Source organism: Acipenser ruthenus, chromosome 35 (genome assembly GCF_902713425.1).
Source record: "Acipenser ruthenus chromosome 35, fAciRut3.2 maternal haplotype, whole genome shotgun sequence".
Classification (NCBI taxonomy): domain Eukaryota; kingdom Metazoa; phylum Chordata; class Actinopteri; order Acipenseriformes; family Acipenseridae; genus Acipenser; species Acipenser ruthenus.
This window is the reverse complement of record NC_081223.1, coordinates 10462818-10489080: the sequence shown is the minus strand read 5'-3', so window position 1 is coordinate 10489080 and position 26263 is coordinate 10462818. Positions and strand designations below refer to the sequence as shown.

Genomic DNA, 26263 nt, shown 5'->3' with positions numbered 1-26263 from the left:
AGGATCTAAAGAAGAGTTTATATTTTATTGTCTTTAAAAGTAAAATCTGCTGTGCACAAAAATGTATTATTATTAGTTTATTTAGCAGACGCCTTTATCCAAGGTGACTTACAGAGACTAGGGTGTGTGAACTGTGCATCAGCTGCAGAGTCACGTACAATTATGTCTCACCTGAAAGACGGAGCACAAGGAGGTTAAGTGACTCGCTCAGGGTCACACAATGAGTCAGTGGCTGAGGTGGGATTTGAACCAGGGACTTTCTGGTTACAAGCCCTTTTCTTTAACCACTGGACCACACATCCTCCTATGTGCAATTGTGAAAGAAACACCTTGTAGGAAACACGTCTTCTCATTGTAAAACACCTAGCACTTCACTGGGTAAGAAAGTTCTCGATTCCCATGCCTTCCCGTCAGTAAATCTGTTCTGCCTGCACTCCCTAGGTCATTTCGGCAGTGACTTCATCGCCATGTGTCCAGCTGAAAGCGTGTGCCTGTGAACGGGGGAAGCAGCTGGACGGTCAATGACAGGAAAGAAGCCAGCGAAGGGGTGGGAACGATTTCAACACATCCTCCAGGGGGAATGATCAGAAGGTGCAACACTATCCGAAAACATGGCTTGCAAAGAGATTACATAGCACCAGATATCAGGTTTTAAAATGCATTTTATACTATGACGTGTTTCTTTCAAAACTCCACAACTGGGACCAAAATAAGCAACAGAGGTGCTTAACAGGTTAGAGTAATGGAATTATTTTGCAGCAGCCTCCAACGCACAGTATCAGAATCACACAACAGCAGCACCCAGCGTAGTTGCAACGTTTCTTGACCCAATGCAGAAGTTTCATTCCAACATGTTCTTCAATAGGGTTGTTTTATCTATGGTGTACTGTTCATGAATCACTCTGTATATCCCTAGATTGTGGCGCTTATAAATATTATTATTATTATTATTATTTATTTCTTAGCAGACGCCCTTATCCAGGGCGACTTACAATCGCAAGCAAATACAAATACATTCAAGTGTTACAATATAAGTCATACAATAAGAACAAATAATATCTCCTTTGTCTTTCCAGGGCAACTTCTACACCATAGGATTCACGTAAACAGTTTTAACAGCATGAAAAGGGTTTTTAACAATGGTGGCGGAAGAATGTCCTTACCAGGTGTCATACCAACTGAATAAGCGGTTCACTGTGTACAAATGTACGCGAGACATACAGACCCTAATGTCTACAAGGATAACGCCTTGCTGTTCTGCATTGCATAGTGCCTTGCAGGACAGTTAACTGGAAGTAGTTGAATTCATGATCAGCATGTTGCTGGCCTAGGAGATTCGTTTTTTCTTTACATTACAGAGTGCAGGCTTTACGAACAATCCAGTCAAAAGCCAGCCTCGGTCCCAGAAGCGTGTGCTTTCTATGTTGCTAATAAGTTTTCTTTTTGAAATGTGATTTACATCAAATACATTTACCAACGACAGTCGTGTATCAGTCTTTATTTGCACGCTCAGTGTGTGTTAACAAATTCAACATACAAGTTAGCAACAGGGTAATATATTAGCATATAGTTCATGGCATTATGCAGTTCAAACACAGCTCAGTTTTACTTCCACATAAAGTACTTTTGTAGTATCATTGTTATTGTTATTATTAGCATTATTATGATTATTATTATGATTATTATTATTATCATCATTAGTAGTATTATTACACTTTTTTTTCCCAGTTCAGTTTTACAACAGACCAGACAAGAAGGATGATTCAAAAGAGAAAGAGAGAGAGTGATAGGGAGCACCCTATGACACCTTGAAACATTGAAAATAATAGAAATAAAACAGAACAAAATCAGATCGTTTCTGAAATATATACTGTAGATTTATATACAGAAATACTAGATTCGAGGATTTGACATTTGGGCTGAAATACACAAGACAGGATTGTTGACAGTGAGTGAAGCTGTGAAGCGTTAACCTATGTCCAGACCAGAACCACATTATTCCCGCTAATCTATTTTTGATATGCTTAGGACCTCAATTTCAGGGAAACGTTTTATCAAAAATATGAAAAGTATGTTCAAATGAAGAAGATTGCTGTTCATAACGAAACAGTTCCAGTTATTATTGTCTATAAACTGCACAGAAAGGCTAATTGGAATGTACTAAGCAGTCTTTTCAGTCCTGAAATCAAAGGGTTTCAATAGAGTTGCACTGATAGAGGTTAATGCATGCTTCTCTGAATATGATCACAAGTCAGTGTTTTTTTGTGCATGTGAAATATAAGAAATGTTGGGATAGGAAAAAGTCACTGTTCAGCCCAATTGAGCCCCCCCTTTTTAAATCCAGCACTCCCGCTATTGATAAACAGGGGGTGGGGGTAGCATCGCTTTCTCTCTCTTTTTTTCATAACCAATACGTGGCAGCAGTTTTATATTTTTGTAAGAAATAAAAAACAAAACACGATTTGAGACTTTTTATATTACAGTATGTACAATCTTCTTCCCAGCTGTCTGCGAGTTTCTTATGGGTCCCCTCCCCTATTTATTTTTTATCCTTTTTTAATTTTATTAAAAATGCTTTCCACTCCCAGGGTTTGACTGTAAAGGTACGGTGTGTTCTCCAAAGGGCTGCCCTGCGGTTGAAGAGCCCACAGTCCAGTCAGAAAGTGCCCCCGTTCACTCAACCTCCTGGCTCCTGGATGCCACACAGTGAGGGAGGGAGGGGCACAGAGACCAGGGGGAGGGGTCTTACACAAGCAATGGACATTTGTATATACAAATAAAAAGGCTTTCTCTTTTACTACATTATGCTGATCAAGATACGTTTGGGAACGAGAAGAGGTGTTTGGCCCATCAATGCTAAGGGATTTAATAGGACAGAATCTAAGTATTTGTAATGTTTCTAGAGTTTAGGACAGAATCTAAGTATTTGTAATGTTTCTAGAGTTTAACAGGACAGAATCTAAGTATTTGTAATGTTTCTAGTGTTTAACAGGACAGAATCTAAGTATTTGTAACGTTTCACATTTAAGCACTGAATTTTTACTTTAGCTAAACCATTTAGGATTTTATAAATGGAAAAAAAAAACTACTATTTGATTCTCTGCCATTACAACGACTGACAGAATCTGTCTGGTTCAGAAAACAGCACAATGGTGTAACTAAAACACAGCAGTCTGTTACAGTACCGTACCAGCACCAGAGAGACTGCGAGCAAGAGACCGTATCGTCAGAAAAGAACAACGACAAACTAGGCCACTGAGACCGTCAATCCCTGTCTGGATTCTAATAACTGATCCTGCCTCGACAACAAGGCTAGGTAACCCACGGTAACCTATTCCACACCCCCTCACCACTTTGTCCCAAGTCTGTCCCCACCTAATTTCCAGCTGTCCTCTGGTCCTGGATTCTGAGTTTAAAATATTCTCCTTATAAGGCTTGAAAACTTGTCAATCAGACCTGAAATATTCCTTGGCTGAATGCATTCCCTAACCCTGTCTTCATAAGCATTTCTTTAAGCTTCGGGATCTGTCTGGCTGCTCTCGTATCCGGACCACAACCTATACTGTGCAATACCTGTTCCAAATCCATCGTGTTGCCTCGACTGGGGTACGCTGTTGTTATTTACTGATTTTTGGCAATGGGATTCTCGTTTTCCAGTCCTGACTTTCTGATTTGCTTGCAAGAATGTTTACTCTGTTTGATCAAAGTAAAGATAAATTCATTGAATGATGTCGCTGACCCCCACACCTGGTTAAAAAAAAACACAGTGCTTGGGATCCCAGAACCTCCTTTACAACTGAATTCTCATGGGTCTGGATTTTAAACCCCCGGTTCGTTTTTTTTTTTAACACCCTGCTGCAGAAATAAAACCCTTTTATTTATGGCAGAAAAAAAGAAAGTGAGAATAATTACTTAAACAGTTATAGAGTTATATGCACTTTTTGTTTTGTTTTTTACAGGCATGCAATAGATTTGAATATACCATCACCATCAATATACACCTGGGTTGTCAATCTGTTGTTTCTCAGTATTTCCAGTGCCCTGTAAAATCACTAAAGAGCTGAGCTCAGTATTAATAGAATAGTCTTTTTCACTATCACTAAAACAAGTCCGTCATTTTTAATTTTTTTCTGTATTCTGTACAAGTTCCTTTGAAAGATGCTTGAAGCAGTAGTAGTAGTAGTAGTATCTCGTCTATCTGTCTGTCTGTCTGTCTCTGTCTGTCTGTCTGTCTTGTCTCCCGTTAGTGCTCTCCCAGGCAGTGCCACTTAGCAAACTGCCGCCTAGGGCTGTCGCAGACCTCCTTCCAATGGGTGGCGCCCGCTGCGGTGGGGCTGTGTGCCCCCAGGACCAGTCTGCCCACCACCTCGTTCTTGGTGGTGCGGTCAAAGTCGATGACCAGGAACTCCACGGTGATGTCGGGGAGCAGCTCAGCGGGCACGTCGTAGATGAAGGACTCGTTGAACACGGGGTTCAGCGTGCTCTTCTTCACGTGGGTCTTCTTCTTGGCGATGCGTTTGCGGCCGTAGAACACGTTCACTTTCACGTAGGGGTCTGTGCGGGAGACAGAGAGAGAGCGAGATTTAACGCAGCCACCCCACACGGCTCTCCCTTTGGTTTCTATGGACGTCCTGTTATTGCTCAGTAACGGAACACGTGACTCTAAATGCTGATGAAACGCTTTGTCATTCGAGCCCAGCTGTCAAAAAAGTGACCTCTTTCAATGGGCTCCTTATTTTCAGACAAACAGTCAAATAAATAATAACTATCAAAGGCTGTATTATTATTATTATTAGTTTATTTAGCAGACGCCTTTATCCAAGGCAACTTACAGAGACTAGGGTGTGTGAACTATGCATCAGCTGCAGAGTCACTTACAACTACATCTCATCTGAAAGACGGAGCACAAGGAGGTTAAGTGACTTGCTCAGGGTCACAGTGGCTGAGGTGGGATTTGAACCGGGGACCTTCTGATTACAAACCCTTTTCTTTAACCACTGGACCACACAGCCTCCTATAATAGCGATATCAGCATTGCTGTGGCGTTTCTTATTAACAAATGGCTCTCCCTCGTTCAAATAATGCCCCCCCCGAGCCACGGCCTCAGGCTTTATCGGCACAGAAGTTCCATTCTGCAATTCTACAGCAGTGCCATTATCCCTTAGATAACAGAAAAGACTACCTTAATACTTAAACAACGTGTCACCACAGGACATACCACAGCCTTCTCATTGCAATTACAGGTCTGTGTTAAAGCTCTTTGATTAGGAGTTCAGGGCTTGCTCTTCAGTCCCACTTGCCTGTCACAGATATATATAACATAGGCTAGATCCGCCAAAGTAACCTTTTTAGCTAGCTTTTGTTAGAGCATTTTACAGCACCTGGTAGTCCCCGTCTTGCAGAACTCACCACACCACGTACAGGTGCTTGATTCTCCAGTGCTGTCAAACTGACGATTTAAGGTTTGTTCATTTAGTATTTGTTTTTTTTCACTCAAGTCCTCTACTTTAAGACAGAAAATGGTCACTGACCAAGAACTGTCTAACTGGAATTCAAGTTTTATATCAACAGTTTTTAAATTCCAGCAGTGTGCGCATGTCTTAGAACACCCCATTGCTTCCGTAGTTGTGATCATTGTACATATGAAATCAAACCACTAGAACTGAAAATCTTGGGTTAAAATTGTCAAAATAGGCAAATCAATGATTGTCTAATTTAACTGATGATTATTTGGTCTTGTGGTTTATTATCAATATATCTCTTTGAAGTGAGGGGTTACAGTGGAGTAAATACTGGCTACCTGAGAGTCCAGTGATGTCCATTTTGGGCAGGTGCTTGGCCTTCAGCACAACCACGTTCAGTCTCTGAGTGACAGGCTGATAGGACAGGGACACCAGCAGCTCTCCCCGGCTCACACACTGCTGAAACAAAGCACAGCGATCAGCGATCCACTCACACACTGCTGAAACAAAGCACAGCGATCAGCGATCCACTCACACACTGCTGAAACAAAGCACAGCGATCAGCGATCCACTCACACACTGCTGAAACAAAGCACAGCGATCAGCGATCCACTCACACACTGCTGAAACAAAGCACAGCGATCAGCGATCCACTCACACACTGCTGAAACACAGCACAGCGATCAGCGATCCACTCACACACTGCTGAAACACAGCACAGCGATCAGCGATCCACTCACACACTGCTGAAACAAAGCACAGCGATCAGCGATCCACTCACACACTGCTGAAACACAGCACAGCGATCAGCGATCCACTCACACACTGCTGAAACACAGCACAGCGATCAGCGATCCACTCACACACTGCTGAAACACAGCACAGCGATCAGCGATCCACTCACACACTGCTGAAACACAGCACAGCGATCAGCGATCCACTCACACACTGCTGAAACACAGCACAGCGATCAGCGATCCACTGACACACTGCTGAAACACAGCACAGCGATCAGCGATCCACTCACACACTGCTGAAACACAGCACAGCGATCAGCGATCCACTCACACACTGCTGAAACAAAGCACAGCGATCAGCGATCCACTCACACACTGCTGAAACACAGCACAGCGATCAGCGATCCACTCACACACTGCTGAAACAAAGCACAGCGATCAGCGATCCACTCACACACTGCTGAAACAAAGCACAGCGATCAGCGATCCACTCACACACTGCTGAAACAAAGCACAGCGATCAGCGATCCACTCACACACTGCTGAAACAAAGCACAGCGATCAGCGATCCACTCACACACTGCTGAAACAAAGCACAGCGATCAGCGATCCACTCACACACTGCTGAAACAAAGCACAGCGATCAGCGATCCACTCACACACAGAAACACTGAGACAGTGATCAGCAATCCACTCACACAGACACACTCACTGATCAGCGATCCGCTCACACACAGACACACTCAGAGCAATAAGCGATCCACTCACACAGACACTCAGAGCGATCAGCGATCCACTCACACAGACACTCAGAGCGATCAGCGATCCGCTCACACACAGACACACTCAGAGCAATAAGCGATCCACTCACACAGACACTCAGAGCGATCAGCGATCCACTCACACAGACACTCAGAGCGATCAGCGATCCACTCACACAGACACTCAGAGCGATCAGCGATCCTCTCTCACACAGACACTCAGAGCGATCAGCGATCCACTCACACACAGACACACTCAGACAGCGATCAGAGATCCTCTCACACACAGACACACTCAGACAGCGATCAGCGATCCTCTCACACACAGACACACTCATGCTAATCACAGCTACTTCTCTTAGTTCACCACAATAAATTTGCATGATAAGTTTTCCTGTGCTTTTCCCATGGTTATACCCTGCTTTCCCATGTTTTTTTCATTTGCTTTGTCATACCTCTCTGTGCTTAACAATGCACCTTACCATTCTCTCGTCGTAGTTTATTACACTTTGCTGTGCTTTTACTACAGGAAACGTTTCTGAGGGTTCCACCAAATTGACGTGAGCGCGACATTTTCAGACAGGAAAAGTGCACACAAACCAGAGAAAAAATATAATTAGGGGGCTTGTGGGTAGCCGGGTGTTTTTCCCTGGTTTGCCATGTTTAATAATATGCTTTACCTTACCTTGTTATTCTGGAATAAACAGCTCAAAGTGCTTATCATTGAATTTCTTGAATTTATTGCTGAAACCAGCCTCCCCCTCACCCCCCCTCCCGCAGGCCTCCCCTTGCTACTGATTGGACAGACTTGATTCCAGAGCTCTAACTGTTGCCAGGGTGACGAGCTGTGGGAGGCGGCCTGGGGCTGGAGCTGAACTTCTAAAGTGGCAGGAAATTGAATTACTGGAAATGGAGCAGCCTGCCAAGCACGATGACATCACCCTGCCGTGGGGGGCTGTGTGAGCACAGCCTGCGTTATTACAGGGATTCAACTGCTGGGGGCGCCATCTCTCTCTCTGTCTCCTGGATCGATTGGGTGCAGCCTGAGATAACACTGCTCCTTCCTTCCCCCCTCTCTCTCTCTCTCTCTCTCTCTCTCTCTCTCTCTCTCTCTCTCTCTCTCTCTCTCCCCTGGATCGATTGGGTGCAGCCTGAGATAACACTGCTCCTTCCTCTCTCTCTCTCTCTCTCTCTCTCTCTCTCCCTCCCTCCCTCGCTCTCTCTCTCCCTCGCTCTCTCTCCCTCCCTCCCTCGCTCTCTCTCCCTCCCTCCCTCCCTCTCTCTCTCCCTCCCTCCCTCTCTCTCTCCCTCCCTCTCTCTCCCTCCCTCCCTCTCACCTCCCTCCCTCCCTCTCTCTCCCTCCTTCCCACTCTCTCACCTCTCCTCTCTCTCTCTCTCTCTCTCTCTCTCTCTCTCTCTCTCTCAACCCTCCTGCCTCTGCAGAGTTCTCTCTCTTATAGGAGTAATTACCCATATATTTAGCACAGTATTTCTGCACAGTATTTTTTTCAGTTTTTGTATGCTTTTCCCCTGGTTATTCTATCAGTTTACCCTGGTTTGCCATGTTTAATAATAGGCTTTAGCATACCTCACTATTCTTTACCATGCTTGCCTGTGCTTTAGCGTGCTTTCACTATGCATTATCACACTTTGCTGTGCTTTTACTATGGGAGACTTATATATATAAAGACCATGATGGTAGAAATCAAGCAGCTCTGTGAGCCCTACACTGCCTCCACGTTCCCCTGTCCAGCAGGAGGGAGGCTATGGAAGGATTTCTAAAGGAACTGTTGCACTCAGCTCGAGCTTCTTGTGATAAATATTGCATGAAAATAAAAATAAACCCTTCTCGTCTCTCCTCTCTCCCGTCTCTCCAAGCCTCTCTACTCTCACTCCTCACCTCTCCTCGTCACTCCTCTCTCCTCTTTTCCCTCTCTTCTCCCACTCCTCTCGCCTCTCCTTTCCTCTCTCCTCTCCCCTCCCTTCTCTCTGCTTCCTGCTCTGAGAAGCACATGGCTCCACACACACACACACACGGACACGCACACACACACACACACACACACACACTCACACGCGCATGCACGCACACGCATCCCTACACAAACGTTCCAGCCTTAGCTCTCCTTGGGTCACCACTGCCCCTTTGAATTGAGGCTTACTGCACTGTCTAAGTGGGAACATTTTCATATTTTGCTATCAGAATTGATGGTAAGAGCCAACAGGATGTACCGGGACCCCATATTCCTCTCGAACCGCCTGCTTGCAGGCTCAGTACTTTATAACTGTAATATAAACGCATGTTGGATGGACACTGTGAATAAAGTCATGTTACTTATACAATATCCATACAGGAGATGAAGCTGATGTCACTTTAAAAGTAATCTAATCATTCCGTTATAATTAAAATTCTGTCTAAACGTTATTAGCAATATGCATGTGAAATCTAGATGCTGGCTTTAGTGCTTATAAGTGCAGATGTTTCTAAAGCCAGTGTTGTCCCCATGTAGTCTCCGACACATAACATTGTAGGTTGTTTATCTGAACTATTCTTGTTGTTGGTTATCTGTGTGGTTAGCAACATTCCCACATACTTTAAAAGGGTTAGAATGTGTTTAATCTTCAAAGTTCAGAGTGCAAAGAAGAGCAACCAGAATTATCCCGGGTTTAAAAGGCATGTCGTATGCAGACAGGCTAAAAGAACTGAATCTATTCAGTCTTGAACAAAGAAGACTACGCGGTGATCCGATTCAAAATCCTAAAAGGTATAGACAATGTCGACCCAGGGGACTTTTTTGACCTGAAAAAAGAAACAAGGAACCAGGGGTCACAAATGGAGATTAGATGAAGGGGCAGAAAATAGGAGGCACTTTTTTACACAGAGAATTGTGAGGGTCTGGAACCGACTCCCCAGTAATGTTGTTGAAGCTGACACCCTGGGATCCTTCGAGAAGCTGCTTGATGAGATTCTGGGATCAATAAGCTACTAACAACCAAACGAGCAAGATGGGCTGAATGGCCTCCTCTCGTTTGTAAACTTTCTCATGTTCTTAACACAAAAGGAGGGAAAGCTAAAGGAATCTAAATCCTGTGTAATGACAGAAGGGCTGTTGGTTTGTCCAGCGATGCTGGCTGTGAGCACAGTGCACTTTGCTAAGAGCCCAGGTATGTGAATAGTTATTGCCATGCAGGGAGAGGATATTTACAGCTAGGGTTTACTGCCTGATAGCCCTGTCTGTACAAAAAACACCAGAAATCAATTTCAAGTAATAATAATTGGCCTCATTTTGTGGTGAAGGCGGTCCTGTGCTGCCCCTGGGTGCTGAGTTATAGCTGGCTGTATTGAACACGACACTTTTAGCAGCTGTCACATTAATATTTAAAATCGTCCTTTCCTCCACTACTTTACATTCCAAACATAAAACTCTGATTTCAGACTCACTCACACACACACACACACTGACACACGCACACACACACTGACACACGCACACGCACACACACTGACACACGCACACGCACACACGCACACGCACACGCACACACACACACGCACACGCACACGCACACACACACACGCACACACTCACGCACACACACACACACACACACACACACACACACACGCACACACATCATTTTGGATCTTGGGATACTCTGCTAACTCTGCCAACCTGTACTCGAACCCTGACCCTGCCTGCCTCCAGCCCCCTCTATCCATTACCCTTCATTATCACTGAGTGGGTAATGGTCATTAGCCCCATTCTCCTATTATGCTGGTTGAGTGCCTGGGAGGCCGGTGATAAAGCTCATTACAGGGCAGCCTTTATTACACTCCTGGATCGATTGGGTGCAGCCTGAGATAACACTGATCCTCTCTCTCTCTCTCTCTCTCTCTCTCTCTCTCTCTCTCTCTCTCTCTCTCGCTCTCCCTCCCTCCCTCGCTCTCTCTCTCTCCCTCCCTCACTCTCCCTCCCTCGCTCTCTTTCCCTCCCTCGCTCCCTCCCTCCCTCGCTCTCTCTCCCTCCCTCACTCTCCCTCCCTCGCTCTCGCTCTCGCTCCCTCGCTCCCGCCCTCGCTCCCTCCCTCTCTCTCTCTCTCCCTCCCTCTCTCTTTCTCTCTCTCTCCCTCCCTCTCTCCCTTTATCTCTCTCTCCCTCCCTCTCTCTCTCTTTCTCTCTCTCCCTCCCCCCTCTCTCCCTCCCCCCTCTCTCCCTCCCTCTCTCTCTCCCTCCCTCTCTCTCTCCCCCCCTCAGGTCTCTGTGTGTCTCAGTGTGTGTCTCAGGTCTCTGTGTGTCTCAGTGTGTGTCTCAGGTCTCTGTGTCTCAGGTTTCTCCGTGTCTCAGGTCTCTGTGTGTCTCAGTGTGTGTCTCAGGTCTCTGTGTGTCTCAGATCTCGTGTCTCAGGTCTCTGTGTGTCTCAGTGTGTGTCTCAGTGTGTGTCTCAGGTCTCTGTGTCTCAGGTCTCTGTGTGTCTCAGGTCTCTGTGTGTCTCAGGTCTCTGTGTCTCAGGTCTCTGTGTGTCTCAGGTCTCTGTGTGTCTCAGGTCTCTGTGTCTCAGGTCTCTGCGTGTCTCGTGTGTGCCTGCGTGCCTCACCTGGATGGTCCTCTTGACAATGTCGTGCTGGAGCTGCACCTTGCCCGTGCTGGGGTCGACCCCGGAGAGCGGCACCACCACCTCTCCGATGACGTCATCGCGGGCAAAGCGGTCAAAGCTGAGCACCAGGAAGTGCAGCACCAGGTCCTGCAGCCCGCTGTAGGGCACCCCGTAGAAGGTGAAGGTCTCGTCGAACACGGGCTCCAGGGTCTTGCGCAGCACCCGCGTCTTCACCCGGTGCTTCTTCTCGGGCAGGATGGTCATCTTGATGTAGGGGTCAGAGCTGCCCGCGTGCTCGTCCACTGCCGGCAGCCCGTGCGCCTCCTGGATCGTCACCACCAGGGCCTTCTTGGGGAAGTTGTAGTCCACCGAGAAGCTCAGGGTGCCCAGCTTGGCTTCCTCGGGCTCCAGGGGGGTGAAGGGCGAAGCCATCTTGCTGCTGGCCAGGCTGCTGGGCCCCAAGCTGGGCTCCGGACTCGGGTCGGGGCTGTAGTCGGCTCGGATGGGAAGCCGCTGCGGGGCGTAGCTGTTCTGTCGCGGGTGTTGCTGGTGAGGCTCGCTGCGTGACCCGCTCGCTGGTGCCGCCTCCACCAGCACGGTGTTGGGCCCCCAGTCTCCCCCGGGGCCCGGTCTGGCAGCCCCTGCCCTGCGCACCACGCGGACGATCTTCTTGCTCCCGCTCAGGCTCTCGGGGTAGATGCTGATGCCCTTCAGCATGTGGATGAACTTGTAGGGGGGGTCGCTGCTCAGCTCCCCGCTGTTGTTGTTGGTGCCCAGGCTCTTGTGGTAGCGCCGGTGACAGCAGGTCCACACGAACACGGCCAGGGACACCACCAGCACGAGGACCCCAGCGCCGATGAACCCGGCCAGCACCGGAGACACATCTGTGTCAGGAAGAGAGGAGAGAGGAGAGGGGAGATTACCAAATCAGCCTTCCTAATGCTAGTGCCTTCAATAGCGTTAACAAAACGAAACTAGAAGAAACCGAGTCAAGCAGACAAGCGTTTGTGCCTTCATGTGCATTCCCGGTGATTCTCTCTATTGCTGTTTCTGTAGATCTGTGCCATGCTTGCTAACTATTTCAGCCCTTGTCCTGCCTCTTCGATAGTACCGAACCATTCGCTCTGTCTGCATTGAAAATACCATTCGGTGCCAAAACAAGATTGCAAAACAACTGAACTAAAAGCACTTTGTCTGCATTTAAAAAAAGGATCAAAACCCAAATTGATGATACAGTGACCTAAATCTGGATTTTTTAAAAAAATGACCTGAAATGGGTTAGAATTGAGATATCAGGGAGGGCAGGATGCTGACGGAGGGGGAGCCTGTCTCGTCTTATTTATTTCATTCGGAAGCAGCCCCAGGGAGATGGGAACGCTGGCTCTGTCCTGCTGTGTCTGGTTTTGTCTGGCCCACTGGTGCTGACAGCAGCAGACAGCGAGGGAGGGAGAGAGAGAGAGAGGGAGAGAGATAGAGAGAGCGCAGACACAGCTCGCAAGCCATTGTGTTTAAAATCACAAGAGGCCAGCGGCTGAACAAACAGACGCTCCGATTAGATCACTTAAAAAACAAGCCTGCGTTTGGAACACAGGACATTCACAAGGTCCAGCCAGAACTCTCCATCCCTCAGACATCTCTCTGTGTGTGTGTTTCCAGCGAAATCGCCTGGATGGATATTCACAGAGGATCTAAATTTAGTTACAGCAGAGTTCTGGTTTAAGCAAATGCTCACGGCAACTACTGTCAAGAAACCAACAAAAAACGCAGTGAAATAAGGAACTCAGAAACTGAATTAATTGTGTAAAATAGTCGCTCTCGATGTTACTGCTCAGGAAATATTTTCCTGGCAAAAGATTTCAAACCGGACGCACGTCTATCACTCGGCATTTCATTTCGTTGTTAAAACAGAGGCTCGAAACAAGAACTTCCACTTTATTTAGATTTGCGACCTCTCGAACGAAGACCTTTTTCTGAAGTGAGGTGGGGAAGCATATCAGTGGTGCACAGGCTCCACAGCACAGTGCGGCGCTAACATGATCCCTCTCCACATCACTCCAGAAAAAAAATCAGCCTTGAGGAGTCTTTTCAGAAGCATGTTTTGACTTGCTGGACACCTTGGACTGTTCTGTGGGCAAAGTCACATTTCAGTGGCAGAATAACACTTCTAGAGGAAGTGCTGTAAATGGTGCTTGACTTATTTTCATAGCAGGAATGTGTGTTATAAACAGTTAATGATCCAAGACAGACAGGCAATTAAAGAGATAGAAGGGAGGAGAGAGAGCTCGGGTACGTGGGCCCTGTAAAAACAGCTATTGATCAGAGAGTAATGGGAGAGGGGGAGAGATGACAGCCCATGTATGCAGTTAATTATTGATCAGTCTCTTGCGGTGTTGCTGTTGGTTAATTTATCTGAAACTCTGGGATGCTTCACTAACACAACATTACAACCTGAACCTTTTTGTCTATAACTATACCCTACCCTTTCATTCCACCTCAGCAATGTAACAGTGCCGGTAAATCGTTGGCTCTTGAGGGGAACCAAAGAAGCAGAACCAGAAAATGTATAGATAACATATCCTTTGCAAATGCATGGATCTACGTATTCAGTAAGTTCTGGTACATTCAGCAGATCAGTTCCTAAGTCTTCGTAGCTGGCATCACAAACCAGAAATCAGGCTTCTGAGAACCTTGTTGAATGACCAGCCCTCCAGATATACCAAACTAAGTGTAAAATATATAACTACAGCTCACGAAAACAGCACAGAGACAATCTCACCCTGCCTGCCTGTGATTGGATGATGGTAGTCCAGGGGGACCTTTCATTGGCTGATGTAAGATTTTGGAAAGTGCTGAAGACAGAGCCAGTTCCTCCAGCTGCTTAGATGCACGCCCCCCCAGGGACTGGATACCATTATCCCTCCATCTCCTAACCACTCTCTTGCTTTCCTTCATTCCTGCTTTATTTCCTGTCTCTCGCTTTCAGTCGCACACTCCCTCCCTCCAAGAGTGAATAGCTTTAATATTGCATTATACAATGCTTTTACTGAGCAATCACTGGGCTTTACACTGGCAGATAATGTTCTGCATGTTTTACAATAGTAGGTCTTTGTCTTTTTCCATAATAATAATAATAATATCTTTATTTTTATATAGCTGTGAATTATAGACTGCTCAGGATCATTCAGCCAATCAGAGCGCACGACACACCTCAGAGAAACACCTATTCATGACATCACCGTGCTGTGCTCTCCATATCAGCATGCTTGACGTCACCTGCTTTAAAAAACCATACACCCGAGGCACCTCTGGGAATTCCATTCAGCCGCAAATTCCGTTCCAAACGGTGACATCACAACCAGCTCTACCTCAGACACTTAACAGGATTCTTTTCAGCAACCTGTTCCCTCTTTTCAGTGAAACTGACAACAGACTAAATAAAGGCCGGTGATGATTAGAAAACGCATACAGCTGGATCCTGACCTTGTCTATTAATAATAAAGCAGTATATAACAGTTACAGGACTCCTCATTCAAACGGTGTAGCTGATACAAGGGTGCTCAGAAAAACCGACGTTCACATAATCCAGGCTTTTACTGCATAATGGAAAGCAGGAACTACAGCCAGGCACAGGGCCAGCAGACAGGCACCCGAGTCCATGTCCTTTTGCTATTGTGTGAATGCTGGGCTTTTGCAGGTGCTATAAATCACAGCATGATACCAAGCAGTGCTAGAATGCCCAAAGCTGTGCATTAAAGAAATTCGATATTATAGCAGAATGCTTATTTTCCGCAGACTGTACCCCTTGTACTTAGGTAGTGCCTTGCTTTATCTACAAAACTACCTTGTGTAGGCTCTAAGTCACCATACTATGCTTGTCACAAATATGCATGGTCCTTACAGATTCTGTAACAGTGTATGTGATGGTCCTGATAGGATGATTTGTATGATTAGTAATAGGAACAAAATATCATTAATGATGTACAAATCTTGTTCAAACTTCAATAAGCTTGGGGGAGCTTATCACACTGTACCAGCTATAAATAAATCACATGTATTCATCATTCAAGAACCACTGGGTTGGCCACAAGTATGTACGCAATATTTTTGGTCAGGACCACGACACACAACCTCCACTACAACATGTCATGCAATGATGCATCACGATTTATAAAAAGACATGAATCACTTTGCCTCTATCTGGCTGCCAATATTACAAATTCAGCTGGTTATGTAAAAAGCCTTGTAATTCAGCCTCCCCTCTTACTTGTTACTTGCTAATAGGCCGTACAAAATATTCAATTCCTCCTGAGAACCGCGCAGTAGCTTGTAGAATTGGTAACTAATTTCTGCAGCGTTATAAATGAACCTCCACAGTTACGCCAGGAAGCAAGCACCTGCATGAATACTTCAATAGGCCTGCTGTTCCCCACATCGGGACCAATCCACTTGCATGAGTTCTTTAATATTTTATAAGTTACTAAAATAATATATATCTTTAATTCAACAGAAAAAATTGTACATCTATCTATCTATCTATCTATCTATCTATCTATCTATCTATCTATCTATCTATCTAAATAGAGATAGAGAATTCAAAAACATCAAACTGCTTTTTATATATATATATACATACATATATATATATATATATACACACACACAGTATATACAGTCGCAGACAAAAGTTAAAAAAATGAGAAAAAAACTGATTTCTATCATTTCTAATTGTTCTATTGAAAAATATCAATTAAAGCAGAGATTCAGTTTTATAATAAAACAACTAATTATTACATAACATGCATAAAATGAAAATTAACATGCAAAAACTAATTTCATACTTTGACAAAAAGTATTTGGGCACCCTTCCATTAGTATTTAACATGCCCACCCTTTGATTTCTGTACAGCTTGCAGTCTTTTTTTGTATCTTGAAACCAGTTCCTGGCATCTTTCCGGAGATATTATTTTGCCCATTCTTCAACACGAGCTAAGAACGTCAGCTAAGAAATAAATAATAATAATAATAATAACACAAACAGCTTTGAGTTCTGCAATCGACTTTGGTTTCCTTTTTGCAACAGCAGCCTTCAAGTCAATCCACAACATCTCGATGGGATTCAAGTCTGGGGACTTAGATGGCCAATCCATAACTGTGATTTTCTTTATCAGGAATTCCTTTCGGAATGCTTAGGGTCATTATCCTGCTGGAATACAAACTTCCGTCCAATAAACCTTCTAGCGCTGAGTAACAAATGAGAGTGCAAATTGTCTTGATATTTTGCAGCATTCATTGATCCTTCTACAATACAAATGTCACCAGTGCCTGAGGAAGAAAAACAAGCCCATCCCATCACACAGCCTCCACCATGCTTAACACTAGGCATGATGAACTTTTCTTTAAATTCTTCTCCTCTCTTCCTCCAAACATGTTGTTGCTTTCTTGGAGTCGTCTGACCATAAAATTTGGTTGAAGAAATCATCAGGCTTCTTCAAGTATTCAATGGAAAAAATCGCTTTCTTTTGTGTGTTGTTTTTAACAATGGTTTGCATCTTGGTTTTTCACCCATGGACATTCGTCTTGTTAAGGTATGTTGAATTGTTCGCTCGTGAATTGCTTGACCATCTTCTCCCAATTCTTGGGTCAAATCTTTTGCAGTAACCCGAGGATTTTGCCGGGCTGCTCTGTTCTTCCAGATTCTGCAGAAATCTTTCTTGTTCTTCCACACATGAAGCTAGTTGCAGTAGATCCTGTTCTCCTGTGTTTGTCAATAACAGCCCGCACAGTGCTTTTTGGTAAACCGCGTCTCTCTGCTATTTTTCTGGTAGTTTCTCCTTTTTCGTTTAGTTGCATCACTGCCATTTTGAGATCGTTGCTGTACTCTTTAGCTTGAACCATTTTTGTTGCTTTTTTTAATCACACATTTCCAATTTATTTTTCAGCACTTGACGATTATGTATTTATTTATTCTCTAACTATCATCAGGGGTTGGTTTTCAATCATGATAATTGTCAATAATTAGCAACGAATGGGTTTCATACAAAATATGTTGATTGCCCAAATACTTTTGTCAACGTATGAAATTAGTTTTTGTATGTTATTTTTGTATGTATGTTATGTAATAATGTGTTATAAAGCTGAATCTCTAATTGATATCTTTTAATAGAACAATTAGAAGTGACAGAAATCACTCTGTGGTTTTTCTGATTTTTTTTAACTGCCCATGTACTTTTGTCTGCGCCTGTATATAGCTATATTTTACTTCTCTTCTTCATATACAGATATACACTGTTGCTAGTGTCTTTAATTACCGTTCTCTGAATAGGGCTCATTGTTTTCAATAGAAGTGCCGTTGCCTACTTTAATTCAGGATCAGTGGTTTACAACTGTGGTCCTCAAGTACCACCATTTTTTTATTTCAACCAGGGATTTTGTTTTCCTAGTGTCCATATAACATCACCCACAGATACCAGCTCCTTTAAACAGAGACGGCTGCTTTAGATCTCAAGAATTCTATCCTGTAAACCCAACATGGAATCAGAGGACTAAAGCGTGTGCTAATAGGAGCTCAGAGCACAACAGTCCTGAGTTACACTGGGACCTCCCGCTGCAGTGCCATCTGCATTCTCAGGTGATGATGTCATGCCAAACCACTGCCTGTAGCTCAAACTGAAGGGCTTCTCTTCTGTAGCTAGACAAACAGAGACGCTTTATAAATGGTAGAGATGCAGCCACTTGGCAATTAATCAATTTCTGATCGGCTAGTTTGTTTTCATGCATCTGTTTTATTGTTATGTATAATAATAGGCTTTTGATAAGAGTCTTGCTTTCGAATACCAAAGTGTTCTCAATACTGATATATATATATATATAGATAGATAGATAGATAGATAGATAGATAGATAGATAGATAGATAGATAGATAGATAGATAGAAAGACAGATAGATATACACACACACACACAGAACGTTGTTGAAAAGTCATGCTGTCACATGATTTTAATTAAATGAAGTCTATTCAGTGCTGGCATTTAAGAACAAAAGAACATAAGAAAGTTTACAAACGAGAGGAGGCCCATCTTGCTCGTTTGGTTGTTAGTAGCTTATTGATCTCAGAATCTAGGATGCTCCAGACAGGCAGCAGAACCCAAAACCTCTCACAATGATTGCAGACACTACAGCATAGTAATTGGTTCTAGTTCTTTTTTTCGTATGCATGGTGAACTCTCTATTGCAGCTGTCTGAAACGTGGTGCCTTTTGACTGAGACCTTGGTATCAGTTTGAGTAATAACCCAGTAAAACCAATCAATAAATAAATCATTTTTTAAAATGCAGAATGTCTGGTTTTGTTCTGCATTTTAAACCTCCTGCAGTTATTAGCGTGTGTGCTGTGGGCTGCATTCAACAGCTTGGTTTCAGTTCGTGTTTCTCTGCTAACTCTTTTGTAACAAGTGGCACTAATCAGATCACTTGCAAACTAACAAATCCCAGAGTTTGCTTCGGGCTCCTTTATCTTCCCTACTGAATTCCTATCAATTTAATTGGAAGTAAAGATTGTTTATTGTTGTTACGACAATTTGAAATCTTATTGACTCGAGGTAACACTCTAAAAGTCAAGCAGACAAATGTTTCTGATAATGCCTTATTACAACATTGACTAGGGAATTAACCAAACCGTGTGTCCGCTTGACTCGGGTCCATAGTGTTTACTGTAGTCTTTAATACACTCCTATCTTATGACAGGCGCTGTTACAGTGTCAGTGTTGCAACACTTGACTCTGAATTACATGTACAGTATGTTGGGTTTTAAAAGAAGGAGTTAATAAACACTAGAGGGAATGTTTTGCCCTTAACCTTATAAAAGTTGCCATGGTGTTTTTGCGGTTTTACCATACTATGCATTTATCATAGTTTACCCTGGTGCCCCATATTTAGAAATATGCTTCATTACCTTGCTATTCTTTACAATGCTTACCTGTGATTTACCATGCTTACCTGTGCTTTATTACACTTTGCTATGCTTTCACTATGGGAGATTTTTATAAGGGTCATTTCTTGTAGTTGTTCCCTATTCCCCTTGCCGTGTAGCATAGAGGAACCATTATTCTCAAAGCTACAGCAATCTAATAAATAAATAATACAAATAACTACATGATGAAATTCAGAAATTAACTGCAGGCTGCTCCAGAGACATAAATATTGATTAAAAATGACCATGTTTGGCGACACATCAAAAAAGCTTGGCGGGGGAACACGAGGCTATCGGTCTCATGCCTTTCACCTCTAGGGACCTGGGTTCGAATCCCGCTCAGTTCACAAGCGAACCGAGTTTGGTGGGCTCAACCTAGCTCCCAGAGGGCTCCCCAGTATAACCCACTCCACAAACCCAGCCAGGATTGAGGTGCCCCTACCTCATCCCAGCTCAGCACTGAGCTGCTCGTGCATCCAATCCACCAAGGGTAGCAGGATGGGGGTCATTCCTGTTTCGTTTCCTAACCGTTAAACACATTTAAACATCAAACATGAGTGTATTGAGAATGTTTGTTCCCAATAAGAAGCCCTCCACCACTCTTTTATAAATTACTGCAACACGCATTTCTGTACAAGACTGAATACGAACAGCATTTAATTCTGTAAGGAAAAGGCAGTAATCATGGAGTGAACTGGCCTACACTGTACACTTTTGCCTGCATATTTCTGACAACGGTTAAAAAATGTTAAACCTGGGGTGCGTTAAACGAAGCAAACGTTCACGAACATTTTTTTCTGTTGGTGTTCGTGACGAACGATTGCGAACAGAGAGGAACGATCTGGAGAGGCTGTCTGGAGTGGAACAAAAATGGCGGCTAGGAGGAGTTTGACTGGGCGATGGATGCTCAGAGGAAGCTCAACGAGTTATTTCAGGTTTGTTTTATATTTTACAGTGATTTATTGATAAAATGTAAAAAAAAAAAATCAATGTATTAAAGTGTTTTTATTCATAATAATAATAATAATAATAATAATAATAATAATAATAATAATAATAATAATAATAAAAAGTGCCCTAGTATCGCAGTTCACACATATCGTTTGCATACAAAAGGTTTCTTTGTTGTGTTACACCATATTAAAAAAATGAGTGGAGCACAGAAGGGTTCAGCTGGCGTTGTTCAGTGTGAACACAGTGTTACAAACGTTCTCTTCGTTGAACGCACTATTAGCTACTATTAAAACCACTAGCAGCAACAAATTAAAAGCAAAAAGCTCAATAACATGGAACCTGTGGTTTCCACCAGCGCAGTTTTGCAGTGTCTTCATTTCAGACCTCTTATTTGCAAATCCTGTGCTGAGTAACGTTTTTGTCTCCTGTTCACCAGCACGCTAAACAAACGGGCTTCTTGTATGATGCATAATAAGATGAAATAATCAACTAATGATGCGCTATGATGTCAAGAGACAAATATCGAATGAGATGAAGAGAGTATGTATTCATACCTTCTATAAAACGAGGAGGCTGTGTGGTCCAGTGGTTAAAGAAATGGGCTGGTAACCGGGAGGTCTCCGGTTCAAATCCCACCTCAGCCACTGACTCATTGTGTGATCCTGAGCAAGTCACTTAACCTCCTTGTGCTCCGTCTTTCAGGTGAGACGTAGTTGTAAGTGACTCTGCAGCTGATGCATAGTTCACACACCCTAGCCTCTGTAAGTCGCCTTGGATAAAGGCGTCTGCTAAATAAACTAATAATAATAATAATAAAACATACTTATTCTTCACTCAGGAATCGCTTGGTGAACTACAACGAGCTGTGCTGTGCTTCAGTTCTTGGATCACAATACAAACGATACACACCTCTGTTATGATACGATACATCATGTACAGAAAGTATCCTGATTCATCGATGCACTGTGAATCGTTACACACCTAGTCTATATAAAATACTACAGTACTGTCTGCCTTATTGTAGAGATGGCGTTGAGAAAGACTTCAAGCCCTTGAATTTAGTTTCTTTAAGCATTTCCTGAAATGCAGACCCAAACGTCTCCTGTACAAACACCTCAACTCTCCAGCTAGCCCTTTCCTTTATATCTTGTGCACGATGTATTCAAAGCCTGACAGAAAACCCAACATTCTCCAATCAGACCCAATTCTAGGTACCAATACATTTAAACACACACTTTTTTCCTCTGGAGGATTCTACATTATTAATTTTAATATTATTAATTTCTTAGCAGACAATTATTACAAGATATCACATTATTTTTACATACAATTACCCATTTATACAGTTGGGTTTTTACTGGAGCAATCTAGGTAAAGTACCTTGCTCAAGGGTACAGCATCAGTGTCCCCCACCTGGGATTGAACCCATGACCCTCCGGTCAAGAGTCCAGAGCCCTAACCACTACTCCACACTGTGAGAAGAATGCTATAGCATTCATAATTTTGCAGTAATAATTTGATTAAACCCATTAACTTGATACCAACACATGTGGAGGTTTTACAGAACTAGATCAGTAGATGGATATTGTAATATAAAGATAAAACTCAAGTCACTTTACAGTTTTCCCTATGCATTTTCTTTCTTATGTTTTACTGTACCTCTCTGGTCTTTGCAATGTCTTTGATTTAAGACCCTTTGCTGTTACTGATGTAGACTTGTGCAGAGGTAGGGTTTGGCTGCCCTAATAGTCTTAACGGCTGTGTAATTGAATGGGGGGCTGGGGGGGGGCGGGCTAGCTCGGCTGTTGTTTTCTCATCATAAATATGTCATTATTCTCATGTTATATAGGCAGCGACATTAAATGAATGCACCTGTCTTTCTTTTTTCATTTCACAGAGTTACAGCAGTAACTTTACACTGGCATGGGGAATACTGTTGACTATTTATTACTCGACGTTGTGTTATTTTCTAGTCTAACATCACCTTGCCTCCTATAGGAAAAAAAACACGTCACTTACATTACATTTCACAATGCAGCGCATTCCACTCCCCCAATTAAAAACCTCCTCTACAGCAAGCTTATCTGTGCTTATATTAATTCTAATCTACGCGTCCTCCTTGATTTGATACCACCAAATGTTCAATGATCACTGAAATAAATCCGCAAGCTCCCCATTTCGATTTCTGCCCTTGTTTAGTTTTTTAAGGGCTGGGGGGGGGGGGGGGCTTTATATAATCGCGACCCTGCAGATCACATTCTATTTGGAATAACAATAGATAAGCAGGGAAAGGCGATGCCTGGTCCTAGAATAGACATAACGTCATCCCGACCAGCGTAGAACAGCCAACGCCATTAAACAGCGGCAGGCCGCACCATTACACTGCACAACGGCTTGTCAAACACGGCCATTTGGGTGATTCGATAAACAAAACAAAACAAAAAAGCATTCAAGCAACGCCATTTAAAAAAAACAAACCGCATCTTTCATTGCATTTCACAATATGACGATTATTATTTTCTCAAATCAATCTATACGGCATAGTGGTCCCTCCTTCAGGAGCTCCGAACAGACTTCCAAACAGCAGCAGATCATCAGGATTTAAATGTATATATTTTTTCCTTCCTCATTGATATATCCATTTCCATGACAGCTTAATGGCAGGACTGTTTATCCTATACGGTCAATTTTACTGACGACATCGCGTTTATTTATTTATTTATTTATATATTTTTTCCCCCCCAGACAATTCTGTAATGGTATCAAATAAATTAAATGGGATTTCAATGGCATGGTTGCGAAACAGCTAGAATTAAAAGAATATACCTTGTTATTTTCTCAAATAAATCATTTTAATGTTTGTTTTCCATAGGACGCAATTATAAACCGTGCATTTTAATATTTACCTAGATGTGTTTGCATTTATACTGATACCAACGTGTATATTAAAACGATTGCTGCTTTAAGTTGTCTGCACACTGTGTTCGTTTGCTACATCGCTGTATGGTGGTGTATGTCTGTTATAAATGTCTCATATGAATGCCGCGTGTGGGGAGGGTGCTATAACTGTATTCAATCTCAGCATCCTGTTTACTGTTACATTCAGGGCTATTGCTAGATTAACACGTTCGGCCAAATATAAATGCATTGAGAAAATAATAATAATAATAATTAAGACAATAAAAACAAGTACATTATGCGCTTATAATAAAGTACTTACCAAAAGCTGGTCTTATATTTGTGATCTCAGCCATTTTGTGGCTGATCTCCTCACCAGAGCTGTTTTTGGGTTTTTTTTTTTAAAGAAATAAAATAAACGTCCCTATTTTATTTCCATGAAGAGAAGGTATCCCCGCTGCAATCTGGAAAACGGACTGAATCGGGTCACTGTAATAAAGCAAGGTTTGTGTGTGTGCGTCTGATTGCCTACAGAAGCGCTCTCTTGCGCACTTAGTGATGCTCTGCTTCTGTCTGTCAGGGATGCGGCAGCAGAGCGAGACTGGTCCTCGCGTCGAGGAGGAGAGCCGAGACCCGCCCAATTAGAATGCTGATCATCTTCAGAGGGAGGGGCTATAATCAGACCCGCCCATTCGTCCATTCCAGCCCGTATTGTGCAAACCGCGCCCCCTTTTCGCTACCGCCCTTACCAAAAAAAAACTCCTCCGAGTCCTTCCGAAGTCTCACACTCGGTTTCCGATCCCGCGTCCAAGAACAGTGCATTGATTGGCATTAACTATTATTATTATTATTAGTTTATTTAGCAGACGCCTTTATCCAAGGCGACTTACAGAGACTAGGGTGGGTGAACTATGCATCAGCTGCAGAGTCACTTACAACTACGTCTCACCCGAAAGACGGAGCACAAGGAGGTTAAGTGACTTGCTCAGGGTCACACAATGAGTCAGTGGCTGAAGTGGGATTTGAACCGGGGACCTCCTGGTTACAAGCCCTTTTCTTTAACCACTGGACCACACAGCCTCCTATACATGTATACATTTAGTTCCATTTAGAAAATATACCCAAGCAAATATAATAGTTGAAACATTATTGTCTTTCTAGATAGTGAATTATTTTATAATCCTTCAATTACATGTTTTATTTTTATTTTTGTTTGGTTCCAAAGCTGGGATCTTATGATGTTTATTTTGACTTCACACCTCCGATTCCTTCCGAATCCTTGACTCCTGCCCCGAACAGCACAGATCGTACGCACGATTCTTTCCGAGGATTTTCCGACTAATCCCGAATTGTTCCGGATCCGCCGCTAGCTCGTATTCGGCTGGTGGTGTGTTTACGGTTTTGCAAATTGTGTTATAATAAATTGCACGTTGTCCGCTTAGTTGAATTGCCTTTCTTTTGTGTTTCATTCGATGTGCTTATTATTAGATATACGTCACTTATTTTAGTTCAAAGGTGAAATAGGTAAATGCACAATAAATGTATTCAATTCCCAGTGAACCGGACTACAAACTTCCTAATCGAGTTACAGTAGAGTTTTTCTTTCAATTGGCAAATCCGAACATGACCTTTAGTTATAAGTTATTGATCAGTAACAAATCAATGATAAGGTGCTGCAGTGACTGAAAGAAGTAAACACACATTCACAGTAGGCCTGGATGTCAGTGTTAATGGATGTCCATTGTTTTTGTATTTTGTATTTTTTTGCTGTTGTTGCTGAATTCAGTATTAATTATATCATTAAACAAACAAACAAAAAAAATAATGTGAAAAGCTATTTCCAAAGAAACAGCTATTTACAATGATCTAATTTTGACGTTTTTTTTGATATTTTGCCCTGACTCCCGTGTAATTTACAATGCACTTTATAGAACCGTATTACATTACAAGTACAATTAATTTGTGCCTATATTTGACAGAAGACTGACAGTGTGTTTGTAACACTGACAGCCTGACACACAATAATGTGTTTCAGAGACAGAGAGTGTGATGGAGTCATAAATCAAATTTTAATAACTCAGAAAATAACAGCAGCATATCGAGTCGGAGAGAGACCCTTGACCCCGACCGGACCGGACCTCTGTAAACGTCCCCTCAATTCTCACCTCTGAGTTCTGTGTGTTATTTTATTTTCTTATTTTACCTATAATATAATTGTTTTTTTTTTATGATTTATATTTACACATTGCCGGTAAGCCAACCCTTCCTCTCCTCGCTCGAGCTCCTTTTCGTCTTTAAAATAAATGTATTCTGGCACGCGCAATTAACGGTCAGTTTTGCTTTCCAACAAACAGGTAACGATTATTATTATTATTATTATTATTATTATTATTATTATTATTATTATTATTATTATTACCGACAGACTTGTGTTAAATATTATGTCATTTCTTTGTGTGTGTGTTTTTTAAATCTTAATTTTGTAACAGATACCAAAAAAAGGAAACCAAGTTAAATGGTTATGTAATTTTAAAAAAAAAATGTATTGCTTTACGAAGCAGATTATTATTATTATTATTATTATTATTATTATTATTATTATTATTATTATTATTATTACCGACAGACTTGTGTTAAATATTATGTCATTTCTTTGTGTGTGTGTTTTTTAAATCTTAATTTTGTAACAGATACCAAAAAAAGGAAACCAAAAAAAAAAATGTATTGCTTTACGAAGCAGATTATTATTATTATTATTATTATTTGAAATTGACGTATGACTGAGGAACCTCGTCTTCATTGTCCCTGTGATAGCGCCTGTGTTTTTCATGTAATGGGTCATATTTTCAAAGGGTTACTCAATTCGTTAATTGATTTAATTGATTTATT

The 26263-nt window shown here is 42.6% G+C and overlaps 1 protein-coding gene across 4 annotated transcripts; it reads right to left on the bottom strand.

Annotated features, from left to right (window-relative positions):
- Positions 1-1482: 1482 nt before the first annotated feature.
- LOC117395415 (synaptotagmin-11) lies at positions 1483-23966 on the bottom strand. 4 transcript variants are annotated; one of them, XM_059007324.1, is made up of 4 exons: positions 23697-23966; positions 11556-12439; positions 5801-5921; positions 1483-4554 (listed from the first exon to the last, which is right to left on the bottom strand). In XM_059007324.1, the coding sequence occupies exons 1-4, from the start codon at positions 23728-23730 to the stop codon at positions 4244-4246; spliced, it is 1350 nt and encodes a 449-aa protein (XP_058863307.1). In that variant the 5' UTR covers positions 23731-23966; the 3' UTR covers positions 1483-4243. The 4 variants fall into 4 exon arrangements, with proteins under 4 accessions (XP_058863307.1, XP_058863308.1, XP_058863305.1 ...); XM_059007325.1 differs by having other exon boundaries at positions 5801-5918; positions 23697-23965; XM_059007322.1 differs by having other exon boundaries at positions 5798-5921; positions 23697-23964.
- Positions 23967-26263: the final 2297 nt, after the last annotated feature.